This window comes from Phaseolus vulgaris, chromosome 4, assembly GCF_000499845.2.
Source record: "Phaseolus vulgaris cultivar G19833 chromosome 4, P. vulgaris v2.0, whole genome shotgun sequence".
Taxonomy (NCBI): Eukaryota; Viridiplantae; Streptophyta; class Magnoliopsida; order Fabales; family Fabaceae; genus Phaseolus; species Phaseolus vulgaris.
Window position 1 is genome coordinate 14,254,846 of NC_023756.2, and position 18,463 is coordinate 14,273,308.

At 36.5% G+C, this 18,463-nt stretch overlaps 2 protein-coding genes across 2 annotated transcripts; both read right to left on the reverse strand.

Moving 5' to 3' along the window:
* Window positions 1-9,668: 9,668 nt before the first annotated feature.
* LOC137838323 (uncharacterized) lies at window positions 9,669-10,929 on the reverse strand. The gene is made up of 2 exons (XM_068647571.1): window positions 10,537-10,929; window positions 9,669-10,385 (listed from the first exon to the last, which is right to left on the reverse strand). The coding sequence occupies exons 1-2, from the start codon at window positions 10,927-10,929 to the stop codon at window positions 9,669-9,671; spliced, it is 1,110 nt and encodes a 369-aa protein (XP_068503672.1).
* Window positions 10,930-12,098: 1,169 nt separating this feature from the next.
* Window positions 12,099-14,836, reverse strand: LOC137837342 (uncharacterized oxidoreductase At4g09670-like). Its single transcript, XM_068646321.1, has 2 exons — window positions 14,308-14,836; window positions 12,099-12,877 (listed from the first exon to the last, which is right to left on the reverse strand). The coding sequence occupies exons 1-2, from the start codon at window positions 14,770-14,772 to the stop codon at window positions 12,257-12,259; spliced, it is 1,086 nt and encodes a 361-aa protein (XP_068502422.1). The 5' UTR covers window positions 14,773-14,836; the 3' UTR covers window positions 12,099-12,256.
* Window positions 14,837-18,463: the final 3,627 nt, after the last annotated feature.

Sequence of the window (18,463 nt, forward strand, 5' to 3'; positions counted from 1 at the left end):
TCCTCCGGGATTCTCATGGCTTTGAAGGTCTTCCAGTATAATATGTCGACCGAGCTTCCTTGGTCCACAAGGGTCTTCTTGATCGTAAAGTTGTCGATATCGACCGATATCACCATGGGGTCGTCCTGAGTCGGGTCTATCCCCTTGAAATCTTCATCTGTGAACGTGATTGGTGGCATCCTCGGCCGGGCGGAGACGAGGTTTACCTGGTGGATGGCGCGTAGATGCTTCTTGCGTGCGCTGTTGGAATTGCCTCCGCCACCGAACCCTCCGGCTATGGTGTTAATTACCTCTCGGCCCCTGCGGGTGTCGGCTTGTGGGGGGTCGTCCCTTCGTCCCCGTCGGTCTCCGCGTCTGTCGCCCTCTCGTGGGCCTGGGGGTGTTCGGTCTCTTCTCCTAGGCGTTTGCTCCTTGCACGGGGAGCGACGCGTTTCCCGGGTCCCACGCACAAAGCGTCTGAGATGCCCAGCCTGAATTAGCTCTTCTATCTTATCTTTCAGGGCTTGGCATTCTTCGGTGAAATGGCCGGTATTCTTGTGATACCGGCACCTCTTGCTGCGGTCGGCATTCTCTGGGCTCAAGGCCCTTCAGGGCGGTGGTATCAGCTCGGCGCTCAGAGCCTCTTGCAAAATCTTGCTCCTATCCGCGTTCAGAGGCGTGTAGCGGGAGAAGCGAGGTCCTCGGTTGTCCCTTTTTTGGTCCCGACCAGTTCGGGACCTTCCTTGTCGTTCCCTGTCCTCCTTCTTTTCCCCGCTTGCCTCGGTCCGGGCGTTGTTTCTGAATTCACGAAGTTCCTCCAACTGCATAAATTTCGCCGCTCGACGTCTAAGGTCGTCGAGGTTGGTAGCAGGCTGCATACACAGGCTATCGACAAATGGGCAGACTGCATATAGGTTAAATAAAAAGACTATTTTGTTATTGAAAAAATACATTCTAAACTTTACCATCTAAAAATATATTTTTTCTTCTAGAATCCAAAAACATATTTTTCAAATTTTACAATCCAAAATATTTTTTAAGAAAATACATTTCAAATTATAAAATCTAAAATATATTATGAATCTATAAATATCTTTCAAGTTTTATAACTTAAAAATACATTATGAATTCTAAATTCTATAATTGAGAATGTATTTTTTATAAAAGAAACTCATTTTAAGTTATAAAATTTGAAAAATATTTTCAAACTAAAAATTCTTTCGAAATTTTACAATCTAAATTTTAAAATAAAATATTTCAATAAAATAAAGGTTAATTTTAGTATGTAAAAAAGAATGAGTTGTATAAAGAGTCGAGGTTAAGTGGAAATAAAAAATAATAATAATAATAAAATAAAATAAAATAAAAAAAATAAAAAAAATAAAAAAAAATAAAAATAAAAATAAAATATATATATATATATATATATATATATATTTTGAGGTCACCGTATTCCCAAAATACCACATTACAACACCAACACATTCATTGAGACTGCCAAACATCTAAACGAAATCTTCATGAAAAATTTTCTTCCACTCTACACTCCAACAACAACAACGAAGTGCTCAAAGTCTGAAACTGTGAATACAAACAAACAATCAAAACGAGAGAAAACATGCTACTCCATCCCGTGCTTTCTCTCGAGAGGCTGCATACACAGGCTATCGGCAAATGGGCCGGGTCTGAGGGCGGTCAGCATGTGGTGCATCGCCACCTCGGGGCTGAGGTTGTGAATGCTCATAGCGGTTTTGCTGAACCGGTCGATGAACGTTCTGAGGGACTCTCCCTCTCTTGGCGAATGCCGACCAGTGCTATGGATGTTAGATGGTGGGGGCGGCTTGTTGCGAACTGGACATCGAATTTTGCTATCAGGGTTTCGAAACAATCTATAGAGTGTGCTGGGAGCTTGGTGAACCAGCTCAGAGCGCTTCCCTTTAGAGAGGTTGGGAAGACTCGGCAAAAGACTGCGTCGTCCGAGGTATACAGGCTCATATGGGTCGTGTATGCATCCACGTGCTCATCTGGGTCGGTCGTTCCATCGTACCGATCCCTGTTGAAACCTTTCCATTTGTCCGGCAGGGGGGTGTCCATCATGCGGTTAGTGAAGGGATGGCGTCGGTCCGGACCCGTCGGAGCGGTAGTGTTGATTGTTTTGCTGGGATGGGACTCTCCATCCATTTCCAGGGTGAAATCGTTTTTCGTGTCTTTCTCGGCCTGGAGGCGGGCACCGGTGGCGTGGGACTTGTCGGTCTGATTGGTCATAGCGAGGGACGGCACCCCCTCGACCAGCTTCTTCATTCGCTTGTTCTCTTCTTGGAGGCTTTTGATTTCCTCCTCGTTCTTCTTAGCGGCTTCCTCGTGCGCCTTCCTCATCTCTGCTAGCTCCTTCTGAAGGGCCATCATCATTGCTGTTTGGTCTGCTTCGGTCATGCTCGCTATGCTGTGGGTTGATACCATCTAGTGCTGTGGTTTCTGCTGGCTCTCCTCGGCCCCACGGTGGGCGCCAATTGTTCTCGAACTAGGTTGGGGACTGGGAGAACTATTGTCTTCAGGTGTCGCTCGGTCGGTCGTGTCTCACGTTCCTCCTTGTCTTCCTCGTCGAACGGCTCCTCCGACTGGTGGGGTACCTGCAGATGGCACTCCAACGCTCAAGTCAGTGGGGTATCGTATTCGGCTGATTAGAATACTGTAGATAATGACGTACCTTCTTCCTTGGAATGCGTGATATTTATATTACCTTGATGGGTCCTTGTTGTTGGGCCGGATTAGGGGGTTGTTTAGCGATTAGGGTTGGATTAGGTCATTTCCTAACCATGGGTTGACCTTTGCTAATTGGGTCAACCTTTCCTTTGAGTTGAGCACCTTGTGTCGGTCGGCCACATATAACACGTGGTCGACCTCGTACCTTAAAGTAGAGTCTTAATGCACGGGGTGGCCGGTCCATGGACCGGTCGGTCATCCCGGTACATGTCCTAAACACAAATACCTGGAAATATTACATATGATGATCTGATCTTGTATTAGATGTTGTTGATTTCGATTTACAGGTTTTTGATTTGAACAGGTGTGATGTTCCGTCAATTATTTGAATATTGTATTCCAAATTGGTTTGCAATTAAGATTTAGAATTCAAATGCAGTTTCTATATGTTATGTTGAATGTAACTTTATGCTCATTTTTTGTTAAGTTCACGCACTTTAATTTTCAGTAATTGTAATTAAGATATGCAATTTGAAAGAAATTTTCCTTGTAGGATTTGATACGATCATCATATCTAGATGAACTCTCATTGCTACATGATCGAATGATTCCATTTTCCTCTGAAGTTGCTTTTAGTATGATAGAACAACAACTTGGTTTATCTTTGGTAGAACTTTTCTCAGATTTCATCTGAGCCTGTAGCTGCGTCTTCCCTTGGGCAGGTTCATTTATTTGGCCATTTTATCCAAAAACATTTTGCTAATGATTGCAGAGATTCTGAGAGAACATTATGTATTTCTTAATTTTAGATTTTATCCCCTTAAACTTGGAATTTCTGACTCTGAAGCAAAGGTTTATCAAGCTAGGTTTCGCAAAAGGACAGGTTGTTGCTGTTAAAGTGCCAAGACTAGGAGTTCAAGGAGCAATTTCCCTTCACATATTAATCCTGCTCTTTATGGCAGGATTGATCCACAGAGGTGGAAAATTTAATACAGATCTTCAGGTGAAGTTGTAGTATATGACTAAGTTTAATTTATGGAACAAGAATTTTGATTATATTAACACCAAAATGGTTATGATTGTTACCGATATCTCGTAACATAGAGACCAATTGATATGAAGTTTTTTTTTTTTTTATGAAGTTTTGGGGTGAATGAGGCCCGGTACATATTGCCTATTGTATCCTTCAATCTTGTATCTATCTACGTGTTATATTTTGTAAGTTCTATTTTGCATTGGTTTATGTTCTTGCAAAGAGGACTGAAGATACTGAATTAAGCTGAATTAGACACAAACTTCACGGGTTGATTTTTTGAATTGGGTTTTCGGGTTCTCCTCTCAAGCGTTGCTCTCTAGGTTGGGCTTTCGGCTTCTCCTCTCACAGATGGGTGTGTACCTACAAGGCACTCCGATGCCAAAGTCAGAAGTAGTTTTTATGGTCATAAGATAAAATTCACTTTTACTTACCTCTTGTGTTGATCCTCTATTTATAAGGTTTTTTTATTGGACTTATAGTTTATTTGGGTCTTTCTTTCTACACCACTTTATTATTTTAAATACACCCATTAATTTGGACTTTTATTGATTTGGGCCTTGCTATAGTAATTATACATATATATATATATATATATATATATTTTATCCTATATATAGTTCTTCGCCTAACTTCTTGGTATATTCTTTCGGTTATACATCTCAGTCCTAACAATACAGTTTATTAATAATGAATTGTTATATATGCAAACACTTGTTGATGAGTGGGCATCAAGTCTTTTCCAGGTAGGCATTGTTTTCTTGTATTTTCACATTAATGATGTTCTAGATAGAGTATGTGTGATTGCATATGATAGAGAACTAAGAAGATCATGAATGAGGGCGAGAAAGTGTAAAGAGGAACTTGATGACTTCAATGTTGTACCCAAAAGAATAATATTAAAGAAAAACTACATTACTTTAGTGTAAAAATCGAAAACTGAGTAATTTTTGTAACTAAAATTGAAAATAGAAAATGAAAACATAAAGCATCTCTCAAACCAAATGGCCCTTAGTATATTTGAATCTTTTATCTCTAAATAGTGACTGTAATTGAATTTAAAATCCAAGTCAGCACTGTTCCAAAGTCAAAGTCAAATAATTTTACGTCTTTCTTTCTTCCAATTTGTTTGCTTAAAATTGTTTGTTGAAAGAGATGCTAAAATTCTCTTTGGACTACCAATAAGAAAATGAAGAATTGTTTTATTGATAATAATCACATCAATTGCATTCTCATCCCCTCTAGTTATAACAATCAAACCCTTTAAAATAACAAAATGAAAATATGATGAAATGAATAGGAAGATTCTAAAGATATTTTCTCTGAATTATTACGAAGATATTTAGGATATTATTATCCTAATAATTTTTATGTATAATACTTTTAATATCTAAATTTTTATATTTTAATAAAATGAAAAAGTTTTGATTCTAAATCGAATAGAAAAGAGAAAAAGTTCTTTTGGTTTACCTACACCTTATCAATGACTTGAAATTCAACTTCTACACTAGAAAGAAATACTTTATCATGCTTTTTCCTTCTCCAGGTTACAAGAAACACATTATTTAGAGGAGCTATCATGAAGAATTAGGAGGAAGACTAGGAACATGACTTAAGACCTAGGGTCCGGGCAAGATTCTCCAACCATGACCTCAACACCTACTATACCTCAAAGGATCACTAGGAGCAGAGTACAAAATTTGGGTGTTGAGCATCAGTTAGTCTCACTATTTATAATTTCAATAGAGTAAGTCCATATAGCATAAATAGGAGGTGTAATTATTAAATTATGATCACTTTAGGGGTCCAAATAGCAAAGATAGGCTAGAATAAGCTGTCATTAGCATAATAGGGGTTGTCGGTAGCATTTTAGCTTGTTCTTAGTCCTTTTGGAAAACATTTTGACCTAGTTTCTAGAAGGCCAAGCCTAGAATGCGGGTTTGACTTAGTCAAACCCTAAGCTGCCCATATTTTCCCTTTTCCCATCCTACCCCTTTAGCTTGTTCTCCAAGGCTCCTTCACCTATAATAGGAGGCCTACCTAGTGTATTTTTCAAGTTGAAAATAATAGAAAAAGAGTTACTCTGCACAAATATTGTATGAGCTTGAGTGAGTGTTATCTCCTCTTTCTTGGTCTTATCTTGATGAGAATGAAGCTCTCAAGTGGCGGCCTCCCATTTATCTTGGTGGTTACCACCCACCAAGTGACGTGAACATCATTCTCATTTTTCATAAGTTTCCTTCTTCCATTCTCCTTCATTTTCGCCTTCCATTTTTTTATGTTCATTGTCTTTGTGTCCTTCATTGTATTGCTCTCGGTTTTTTGTCTTTATCAATTGAGTTTTGCATCCATGTTCATCATATCTTGTCTTTTGATTTTTGTCATAGTGAAATGAACCTTCACATCTACTTAACCACTTGGTTAAGTTAATGTCCAGTGAGGATTTTTCCAAGGTTTTCACTCTTAAATTCCTAAAATCTCAATCTAAGTAAAGTGTCACACCATAAAATGAATAATCCTAAAATCAACTCACATCAAACTAGATCTTTTGTCGATAACAAAACTTGCATAGTTTATATATGATATAATTACCTTATTCGTCCTTACATTTTGGGACAATATTCTATTCAGGATAATGGTTTTTAAAAAATCAATTTGATCTCTATGTTTTTAAAAATGTATCCAAAATAGTCATTTATGTTAAGATCCGGACTCTCCATGATGCGGTGATGAAGGGGGAGAGCTCACTGGAACTAGGGCTGGTGGGGAGCTCATTGGCGCCACAGCCGGAGGAGATGCTGCTGGAGGCTTGGTCGATGGAGCAGGAACTACAACGCTGGGAGATGTCGTCGACAACGATGCGAGGGTTACGACGTTAGGGAACGCCGCCACTTGCCACCTCACATCTCTCAATCCCACCTCTCTCTGTCACATAAATAGCTCTCTTTGTCATATAAGTAGCACTTGACGCCGTAAGGTGCGACTTAACGGAAATGACCATTTTGGATATATTTTAAAAACCATAGGGACCAAATTGATTTTTTTAAAAACTACTATACTAAATTGAATATTGCTCCAAAATGTAAGGATGAATAAGGTAATTATACCTTTACATATTTTTAAGGTCAAAGTGTCTTCTCTCCAAAACATACATTAGCTCTTTTTTTCTTTTTTTGGGCTTGGCTTTTAATACCAAAGAATTTTGTCCATTGCTTGGATTATGTCTTTTCCTTGATAATGCATAAACGTGCTTACCACACAAATTATATAAATTGATTCCAATTCTTCTAAAAACTAGTAAAATAATTTCTTCTGTCAAATTCATTATGACAACGTTATTTAAATGTCACGTAACATTTGTTGTTCATCTCATTCTCGTCAACAAGTTAACTTTGATTTATGATGTAATTGATTGTTTATACCATCATATATATTATTACTATTTATCCTAATTTTATTATTACTATTATTATTTAATAATTTTTTATTATTGATAGTTTTACTATAATTTTATTGTTATTAATTTATTTTATTTTTATTATAATAATTATTATATAAATTTAATTTTTTTATTATTGTTCTTTTAAATTGTATTAATTTTTATTTTTATTATTATTTTAATATTTATTTATATAGTTTTTTTATCGGCAATAAAAAATAAATAAATAGGAATCACTTCAGGGGTGGTTCAACCCTTGTACACGTACCTGCCTAAAACCTCCAGAACTTACTAAACATACCAAACTCAAGTGATTATTAACCTCATGCATATTAGAGGTTCTAAGCACCAGTCAGAAAAGGAAAACAAAACTGACATAAAATTAATAGAAACCCACAACTAGACCTTTACTTGTACCAAAGAAAAAATTTCAAATGCATCCCCACTCCTCTTTTAAAAATTATGTTATTCCTGTGATTCCATATTTCACTAACCACCCTGACCCAAATTGTGTTCCAGACAATATTAACCGTTTCTGAAGCACGGCTCATCCTAAATTGATCAAAGTTACTCTTTAGCTCAATTTGGGACACGACCAGAACCCCAAGCCATCTATGACATAAACCCCAAACTCGCCTAGCAAAGTTGCAGTCGAAGAACAAATGACAACAGGATTCTTCCTCCATCCCACACAAACCACACATCGAGCTATCCACCAATACCCCTCTTCTCCTCAGATTTACCCTGGTAGCGAGCTTGTTTTCCAACAACCTCCAAGCCATAAGCGCTGTAGAGGGAACTGCCTTTCACTTCCACAGATTATAAAAAATTGGCGAATTAGTCGTCTCTTTATCCTTTCTAACAAGATTGTAGGCAGAATTAACTGAAAAAGTTTGGAAAACCCCCTCCTTCCAAATCCAACCATCCACCTCTCCCGAAACAACTCGAGCCTCAAGCAAAAGCTGACTCAACTGATCCGCCATCGACTTCTCCCACTCAAAAAAAGGTCTTCTCCAAGATAACTACCAAACCCAAACTCCGTTCGACCAAGAACCAAGCTCTGACGACTTAGCATCTTTGGTAGAACTAATAGTAAACAATCTTGGGAAGGAATTCTTCAACGACTCGCCATTCAACCAACTGTCCTTCCAGAAATATATATCCTTCCTTCACCAGTTTTCCACTTGAAACCATCTGCGAAATTTCTTCCCCAACCCTCCGAAAACCACACCTCTTTCAAATCATTCCACCAGAGAGAGCACCACCTACCTTTTCCTTCCTCTCCCAAACTTCTCCATCCTCCGTATTTAGAAAGAATAATCTTCTTCCAAAGGCCGCTCTCGACCGAACCCTACCTCCAAATCCACTTCCCCAATAAAGCCAAGTTGAACAATTTTACATCGATAATCCCCAGCTCCCCAAACTTGCGAGGCTTATAGACCAGACTCCAGGAAGCCCAAACAATGTTCCTTCCTTTTGCACCCACCCCAGAGGAAGCTTCTTTGCATCTGAATCAGCTTTCCAGCCCCCAAAGGCAATTTGAATAAAGACATATAGAATAACGAAATAGAAGATAGCACAGACTTAATCAAACAAATCCTCTCAGCCACCGTCAAACATCTTCCCTTCCATCTGTTTAATCTAGCCTGTACTTTCTCAATCACCCCATTCCAAAAGTCGCCTCTTTTATGACTCCCCGCCGACTAGCATACCCAAGTAGATAATAGGAACTGCCATCGTCTCGCAGTTAAGAATAGTTGTGAACTGCTGAAGCACTACCTGGTCCATTCCCATCCCACCAATCCTACTCTTCCCGAAATTGACCCTTAACCCGGAAGAAAGCTCGAAACATTGCAAAATCGCCTTAATGTTAAAAACGCTTTTGGCATTTGCTTCGCAGAAAAACAATGTATCGTCTGCGTATTGTAACATATTTACCTTTACTTTATCCTTTCCAACCTCCAAATTGTTGATCAACTTCTTTTCTTCTACTACCCTTGCCACCCCAGCTAACCCTTCTGCCACAATGAGGAATAGAAAAGGAGCAAGCGGATCTCCCTGGCGAAGACCTTTTCTAGGGAAGAACTCCCTAGTTGGGCTCCCATTTACAAGGACAAAAACCGAAGCTGACTCTAAACAACCCTTAATCCATTGAATCCATCGGTCACAAAATCCCAACCTCCTTAGCATATAATATAGAAAATCCCAATTCACCGAGTCGTAAGCCTTCTCATAGTTGACTTTGAAGACCACACAACTCTTCCTTTTTCTCTTGTACTCTTCCATAACCTCATTCGCAACTAGCACACTGTCCATTAAACCTCTTCCTTAAAGAAAAGCCGACTGTCTAGCGTCTATAATTTTTCCAATCACCTTTTTCAAGCGCAAGGAAAGCGCTGTAGAGATGATCTTGTACAAGCAGCCTACTAATGAAATAGGTCTAAACTCCCCTAGCTGTTGAGGATTTTCTACTTTTGGTATCAAACAAAGAAATGACGCATTCGAACCTCTTGGTTAGCTGCCATAACCAGCAAAATCCTTTACTGCCGACACCACGTCCTTCTTTAAGATGTCCCAACAAGATTTTATAAAACCAAATTTAAAACCATCTGGGTCGGGACTCTTTGAACTATCACACCCCCAAATCGTTGCTTTCACCTCTTCTTCCGAAAAATCACCGATTAACATCTCATTGTCGGCTTCTGAAATGGAATTAAAATCAACCTTATCCAGTCTGACCTGGCAGACATCATTCCTAGCAAACCTTTCTTCAAATAACTCACGTACCTTATTCTTCACCTCTTCCTTATTGTCACTCCATTTTTTATTGACAAAAATCCCGTGCAATTGATTCCTTGCCCTCCTCCATTTTACCGAAGAGTGGAAGAACTTTGTATTTAGATCCCCCTGCTTAATCCAGCTTTGTCTTGCTCTCTGAAATAAAATCGCCTCTTGTTTAGACTTGGAAACTGAAAGCTTGGCAAAGAGAGACTTTCTTTCTTCCCTTTCCGACTCATCTAACCCGTCTTCGTCGTCGCGCAAGTCTAAATCGTCTAACCTCTGTTGAATTTCCTTACTAGTCTGATTCGCATCACCAAAGACTTCCTTGTTCCACACTTTTAAATCTGCTTTTAATTTTTTCAACTTTTCTTTAAACACAAAGATTCCTCTTCCTACCACCTTGTACGAAGCCCAACTCGATCTCACGAACTCTTTAAATCTGCTATCTCTCTGCCACACATCCAAACACCTAAACGGTTTCGGACCCCAATTCACTGAGACTTCCTTCATAATAACTGCACAATGATCCGAGATCGGTCTGCTTAAAACAAATTGTTGGCAACAAAGGCCAAAAATCCAACCATTCTTTAGAAACTAATACCCTGTCTATTATGCTTTTCACCAAACCGTTAGGTTTGAACCATGTAAACTTCCTGCCCACCAATGGGATGTCCGCCAATTCTGAACTTTCAATAAAATCATTAAAACCCTTTATTTCTCTAGAGTAGTCAGAATTCAACATCACGCTCTTCCTTTCCTCCTGCCTTCTTATGGAATTAAAATCCCCAATGATACATCCCGCCTTTGAGAGTTGTCCCTGTCTGAAACCACCAACCTCGTTCCACATCTCTTTCTTTTCCCTTAGTGAGCCAGTACAATAGATATTCACAATGGTTACGTGTGCACCATTTCCTCTCTTCCAAAACCCCTCTAACACAGTATAGTTTCTCCCATTTACAAAACTGGATAATTGGAACGACTTATTACTCCACATCGTAAGCACACCCCCTGCGTTTTTTATTGCTTTGTTTTCCACCCATTCTACTTCGTTGGTTCCCCAAAGAAGACACACCTTCTCCCTACTAAATTCCGAGCCCTTTGTCTCTTGTAAACACACCATATCCACTTGTTCCCTGCTGATCAGATCCTTACATAATTCCTTTTTAATGCACCTCCCACCCCTATGATATTCAGACTACTTATCTTCATTGACGACCTTTCTCCTTTCCTTCCACATCTTTCTCGTAGTTACTCCACCCTGATTAGACAGCGAACAAATACTATTTAAAACTATTTCTTCTCGACCTGGGAATGAAAACCCTGCTTCTTTCCCTACTCCCCAAACACTGGAAGCTACGTTCTTATCAGTCTTCACCCAAAAAATTCTATTGCAGTTCTCAATTGCACTGTCAGAAGCAAAATAAGAAATTCGACTCACTGCCTGATTGATGAACCAAGAAAACTTGGTATACCTCACTGCCTGATTGATGAACCAAGAAAACTTGGTACACCGTAAGCTGCTTTCCAACTTTATCTCCAACTAACTCCTCAAACCTCCGTGCTTCCTCCGCTTCTTCCATCTTATTACCATTTGACGGCCCACTACCCACAGAACCATGAATAACTACATTTCTGTCTTAAGATCAATTGTGCATCCTCTCCCTCTTCATCCACCCTGACTCCAGCTTGTTCCAATTCCTCCAATGAAGTTCCAGGCCTTAATGAGTCTCCTACCCAACTCTTACTTCCCATATGGTCCAGCATTATCCCATTAACCCATCTGAAGGAGCCTCGTAAGCCACATCTCTCTTAATGCATATTACCAATTCCTTCCCACCTACCTCTTTATTTAATGCCTGTTGTGGGCTTAACTCCACGTTAACTTCCCAACCATCTTCTTTCCCACTCACTTTAAATTTTTCCACGCCTCCACTAAATGAATTTTTCCACGCCCACGGCCTGCATGTTCCCAAAGAGATCCCTAATATAATGTATTACTATTATATTACATACCATAATCAATTATCTTATTTAGTAGTAATTATGTATCAAGTTATTGCAGTATAATTTAAAGGGATAGATATTTAATTTTATTTATCATTGCAAGTCTGTCGTTGCTTTTCATTCGTAAATCAACAAATACAACACATAAAACCATCAGTCTTCTTTCCCATTCTGCATCTTTATTAACAAACTTTTAAGAGAGTAAAATTGTCTACATGCCTCTTCTATGCACAGGTCAGCAATGAACTGCTCAAGATACATAAACACAAATTGTTTCTGTGATGCAATACAGGAACACAGATCTCGGTTCTTACGCCTCACTCCTGAATCTGAACAGGCTCAAAACCCCGATCAATTGAAGCCTTCACAGCATCCACTAACAGTTGAGTTTTCCTACTAATTGTTGGCCACTTCTTCTCGGGTTTTGCATTGTTGAATTTGATATCTGCAACCAAACGGGCAAACTCATTTGCCATGAGAGCCTCCTGAGGTATGTCAGTTTTTGTTATATGCTTGCTTGGCTGTGGAACCCACTTTGTAACAGCTTCATCAACACCTGATTCTGTAGCTGCATAAAATGATGCTTCATCCTCTTCATAAGGGAGAATGTAGTCATGAACATGTAGTGTTCCTTTTGTCCCAAAAGCAGTTATATCCATTGTTGTGTTGGACAAGAAGGAGCAATAGAAAGTTGCTACTTTTCCATCTTCCCAGTACAAAGTAGCCCCACAAGACAATAGCACCCCAACTTGATTATGCTCAGGGTTGCGCAAGGCGATTACAGTTTTTGGTAGTTCATAATCGGCAGCCCACAGTGCTGCCCTAAGACAGTACCAACCTTCATCGCCAAGAGCACCAAGAGCATCAAGATCTGGCTTCACACGAATGTCATTCTCAAGGAACTCGGCACCGGCAGTAAATGTAAAATTGGAGTGAATCTGGGAAGTAAAAAAGAAACAATGCATGTCAATGCAGAACATGAATGGATACATCATTCCCCTCCCCAATACTCTAAATAACATGGCCAAGAGTCTAAGTCTCTAAGGAATGTCTTTTAACTTGTCTTTTCATTAATGTCATTTACAGTGTCTTTGTTTTTATGTATGTGCAAAATAAGAAGGGCACTTTTTTTTTTTTTTTTTTTTTTTTCGGTGGTTTTAGGAGTGGAGGAGTGGATTACGGAGAGGGAGAGTTTTTCTTATTTTTCATAAAATGAAGAGATAATTTTGTTCTGATCTAATGTAGAATTCTTGCATTTTATTCGGATATCCTTGTGTTGATTCCATCTAAGATTTTTGGATTTTATTCATATATCATTTTGAATGCATTTTATTATCATATAGAAAATTAAATATTACATAAATTTATTTAACAATTTTAAAAATATTTAATTATACTATTAATAACAATATATATTTATAAACAATAAACATAATAAAATAAAACTATAACATCAACAAACATATATAATTATATAAAAAAATAAATATTATTTTCATAAATTTTAATATATTTAATAAATTTATTTCAATATAATTATGAATATTATATATAAAAAAAACTAATTAACTTAAACCTAAAAAAAATATCATAATTCATTATTTAAATATATTTTAATAATAAAAATAAATTTATAAATTAACATTTTATATTTTTAAAATAATTTTTAAATTCTCTTTCAATTATCACATCATATTTTAAAATATTAAATTATAAATTTCAATAAACCATCCTTAAAAATTTACTAGATTATCCCTCAATCTAAATAATCTTACACATTTTCTCTAATTTTCATAAATTCATTACTCTTCAATTCATAAATCCCCTCCCCTTCCTCACAAATCTTATGTCCTTTTGACAAATTACCTCTTCAATTCAAATCCAAAGACAATATTAAAGTCCAATCATCAATATGCATTAGAGTAAAAATAAAATTTGGAAAACATTAGATGGTCATCGGTTACATTATTTAGAGTCCCTGACCTAAGATTAAAATCACCGTCACAACATTTCCTAAGAAATCCATAGAAGAATAAAAAACCCTTTAAAAATAGATGGACAAAAATGTAAGAACCCGAATACCGGAGCAAATCAGATTTAGATGTAAAGGTAAAACAGAGAAGGTTTCAAAAGGTTTCACCCTAGATTTATTTCATATTTTTAAATAAAATTAGAATGTAATTGGTGCTGAATTAATGTTTAATAAAATAATAACATTTTTATTGTTATAGTTCATCTACCCCCAAAAATATTTCATATTTTAAAATAAAAGTTGGCGTGTGTCATTGGTGTTTGACGGGTGTTTAATAAGAAAAGCTGAAAAATGAGGCCAACAAAAAGCAATGTTAAATTTAAAACACGTTCATACCGATTTGAGCTGTCCAAAACGGTTTACATCGGAGAGAAACTCCTTCATCTTCGAGGTGCGGGGGTGGTGCATCCACATGGTGCCGTCCATGAGCTGCACCCCATTGGATTCGCACGCTGCGATGATCACATCAAACTCAGCAACATTAAGAGCAACTGGCTTCTCAAGCAGAATGTGCTTCTTCTTGCTGGCGGCGAGCACGGCCCAGCGCACGTGCAGGCTGGTGGGGAGCGGCAGGTAGACCACGTCAACCTCGGGGTCGTCGAGGACGGCCTCGTAGGAGCCGTACACCTTGGCGCCGGCGGGGAAGCCGTTAGCGCCGGCGAAGGCGCGAGCCTTGTCGAGGGAGCGGCTCCCGACGGCGTACAGGACGGCATCGGGCGCGAGCGCGACGGCGCGGGAGACCCTGCGGGCAATATTGGCGCAGCCGATGAAGCCGAAACGGATTTTGGGGGTTTCCGCCATTTGGAGAGTTGTCTCTGACTGTGCTGACTTGTTTGGTAGATAATGAAGGGTTGTTTGGTAGATAATGAAGGGTTGTTTGCTTTTTACATATTTGTCTCTGCACTGCATGATAAACACGTGGAACGCAAGGGAAATTTTACAAAATTTTATATATAAATATTAATATTATAATAAAAATATATTAAAAATTATTATTGTTGATAAATATAAAAAATTTAAAATTGAGAAAATGAAATTAAATATAATAATACATAAATAATTCAACAAGATTACATAATTTTTCAATGTTAATAGTGAAATTTATTAATAAAAATAATGAATAAATTTTGTCCATTGTACACTACAATAGATTACAATAATTTGAATTAATTTAAATTAAATAAATAATTATTTAATATTATATTTTCATAAGTTTCAGAATAGTTACTGTAATTAAAAATATAATTCATTATATTATACAAGTACACTTATAATAAAAAAAATAACAATAAAAAGAAAAAGTGATATTGAATTATGAAGTCATTTTTTCCATATAAATTAAAATCTAATATAATAAAAAAAAATATGATAAAATATCAATACAATGAAATAATATTCATAGAAATAACTAAAAATTTAAAAAATCATAAAAAAAAATAAATATATATGCATTAACACGTTTTTAGAAAAAAACAGCAAACAACTTAATACTTCAATGACTAATTAATAATAAACAATACAATGAATATAAACATTCCATAATACTAAGATCAAAAATATAAAATACAAAATATGATGAAAGTTTTATGACTTTAATATACTGCCAACACATTATAAATATGTCAGATCATGAAAAAAAATGTAATAGTTTATGTATGCACATTGCAAGTAATGCATGAACAAATGGAATATCAATACTAATAAACATAAATATATAGTGAACATAAATATAAGGAGTATTTCTTTGTTCAGATTTCCAACAAAGTGAAAGCACAAAAATAAATATGTTTGGTCGTTCGAAAACACTAGCCACTATTAGCCTAAGAGAATAATAAATAGAATTATCCGGGATAGGTTAGATGATGAATTGAAGTCAGTAGCTATTAAGAAGTGGACTTTAAGCCTAACTCAACCCTATAAAACCGGCTCAATGAGGTGAGGTTTGCACCCACTTATATACAATGAAAGACTCTAATCTCTAGTCGATGTGAGATCTCCAACACACCCCCTCACGCCAAGACTGCCAACTCGTGCGTGAGACTATATATTATGGGTGTGGATAGCAGCCCGATAGCGGGTGGCACGATAGGCCCAACACAAACACTCGCTAGGATAGGTTCGAAATGACTCTGATACCATATGGTAATTTGACATAAATAGGATCAATTTGATGATACGAAGTGAAGTAAATTAAGGATGAACAAATGTGATCAGTAGCACCACTATCAATAATCCAAGAACTAGAAGAAGAAATAGAGTTATTACCAATTTGTGTTGTCATGTTGGAAGGAATAACAGAGACTTGACTAGAAACATTGTCATTGTAAAAGAGCTAACAATGTTTGATACCGCTCAGGAGTAAAACCAATTTGTTGAGACTCCACTTCTGACTTTGAACATTCATGGTTCTGCTCATTATTGTTAAAATTTGTATTGTGAAAGGCTGCATGACTTTGATGATGGTTCTGATTTTTAAATTTGAAATAAGGTGGAAAACCACGCTTTTTATAGCATGTATCAATGGTATGCCCTGTCTTTCCACAATAACTGCAAATTTTGGAAGTATATCTTCTTCCATAGCTTCCTCTTCCATATCCACCACCAATGCCATAGATCGTAGCATTGTTATTATAACCTCCTTTGCTAGTAGCAATCATTGCCTTGCTCTGATACCATATTAAGAAGTGGGCTTTAAGCCTAACTCAACCCCATAAAACCGGCTCAATGAGGTGAGGTTTGCACCCACTTATATACAATGAAAGACTCTAATCTCTAGTCGATGTGGGATCTCCAACAATAGCAAAACCCTGATATGAGAAGAGGGATTTCTGGTATCACATTCAAAGATAATATTGTCTCCTTGAGGGAAAGCATGAAGACGACAAAAATTCTTCCAGTCGCTGCCAAGTTTAATGCTTCTCGAAGGAAACCTTCCTTTCAACACCTTGTATTCCACCTCCATCAGTAGACCATGTAATGTAACCTTATTGAATCTCCCTTGTCGAAGATATTGTGCAAATGGAGCAGGAAGATCCTCCAACAATATCCAAATAATAAGTCAAAAAAATGAAGTAGAATATAATATAGGGCATTTTAAAAGAAATGACCACTATATTAACCAGATAACTGACATTGATGTTTAATCGAGACAACTTTATGGAAAAGTGGTCAAACGGACCAATGCTCAACGGTTCCTTTCCTTCAATTTCCTCCAAATAATGATTTACTCCACTTTTAGAGACATCATCCATATAAACAGTTATATGGGAAGCGTTTTGACAAGTGTAACAGAATAAAATATAGTGGTCACCTGTAAAGCCATAAAAATCACTCAAACTCCACCATCCATGCAACATTTCTAAGGACAATAAATTCTCGTTATATTGTACTATATGGACGTTCCCAACTGAATCTACAAGGGTCCACTCCTCTCCAAATTTTTTTTGAAACTCGATGGCGAAAGCACGATCAACATAACCAAACTATTTAGTTTAAAATAAAGAATAAAAAGTCAGGAAATGAAGAAACTGTGTAAAAGTAGAAATTTAAGAAGAAAAGAAAAATTATATACTTCACCACGACTGTTCATCGACCAAAACACCCCTCTTATTTCAAGTCTAATAATTAATAAAAAATAGAATTAATTTTTATAACAAAATAATAATAATACTAATGCCACATATGATTAATTAGTATTATATTATAATAAATTAAAACAGTATTATAATTTGTGCAATATAATATATATATATATATAATGAAATATATAATAAGGAATAAAAATGAATATCCAAAAACTTAAATAATATTAAATTTAAAACATAATACTTTTAAGTTCTATAATTATTACTTCCTACCGTAATATGTAAGTAATAGTTTATGAAAAAATAAAAAATAAAAATTCAAGTAAGTGGTGCCTTAATTGTTCTGACAGGTATTTAATGCACGTATTACTAATTAAAGAAAAGCGAGCTAAATATCTTATGTCAATGCAATCCTATATATGTGTTTCAATCCTTAGAGCTTCAGTGTTGTTATCAATATATATTTTTTTAAATATTTTTCATAAGGACAAAGATAAGATGAGATAAAGAATTAAAATGTTTATGAGATAATAAGGTATAAGGTATAAAAACTGAATTGAGGAAAAAAAATAACTAAAAGTCACATGTGTTCAAATGTTGCTTTAGTTGGCATGCATACCTGTACTAATTGGATCTCTAAAAGAAAAACAATATTTAAATAACTTTAAAAAAATAATATAAATTATGAGTTATAGAATACTGTTAAAAAAATAAGTCATTACATGAATCTAAATAAACATATAAAATTGAAAAATAACAAAATATTACAACGTCAAAATTAACTATAATGTAATTATGTACCTGAAACATAATGTCAAGATATAACACTAGAAAGAGATTTAAAAATGTAATTGTACCAATACATCATAATATGTTCTAGAAATTAAAGAAAGTCTACAATGCAACGG

Excerpts from the sequence above, each read along its gene's own strand:
- LOC137838323 (XM_068647571.1), bottom strand. The coding sequence starts at position 10,929 with ATGTGGAGTAATAAGTCGTTCCAATTATCCAGTTTTGTAAATGGGAGA. Across the intron at positions 10,386-10,536 it reads TGAAAAGCATAATAGACAGG|AGAGATAGCAGATTTAAAGA; the intron begins GTATTAGTTTCT and ends GATGTGTGGCAG.
- LOC137837342 (XM_068646321.1), bottom strand. The coding sequence starts at position 14,772 with ATGGCGGAAACCCCCAAAATCCGTTTCGGCTTCATCGGCTGCGCCAAT. Across the intron at positions 12,878-14,307 it reads GTTTTGGACAGCTCAAATCG|ATTCACTCCAATTTTACATT; the intron begins GTATGAACGTGT and ends TTTACTTCCCAG.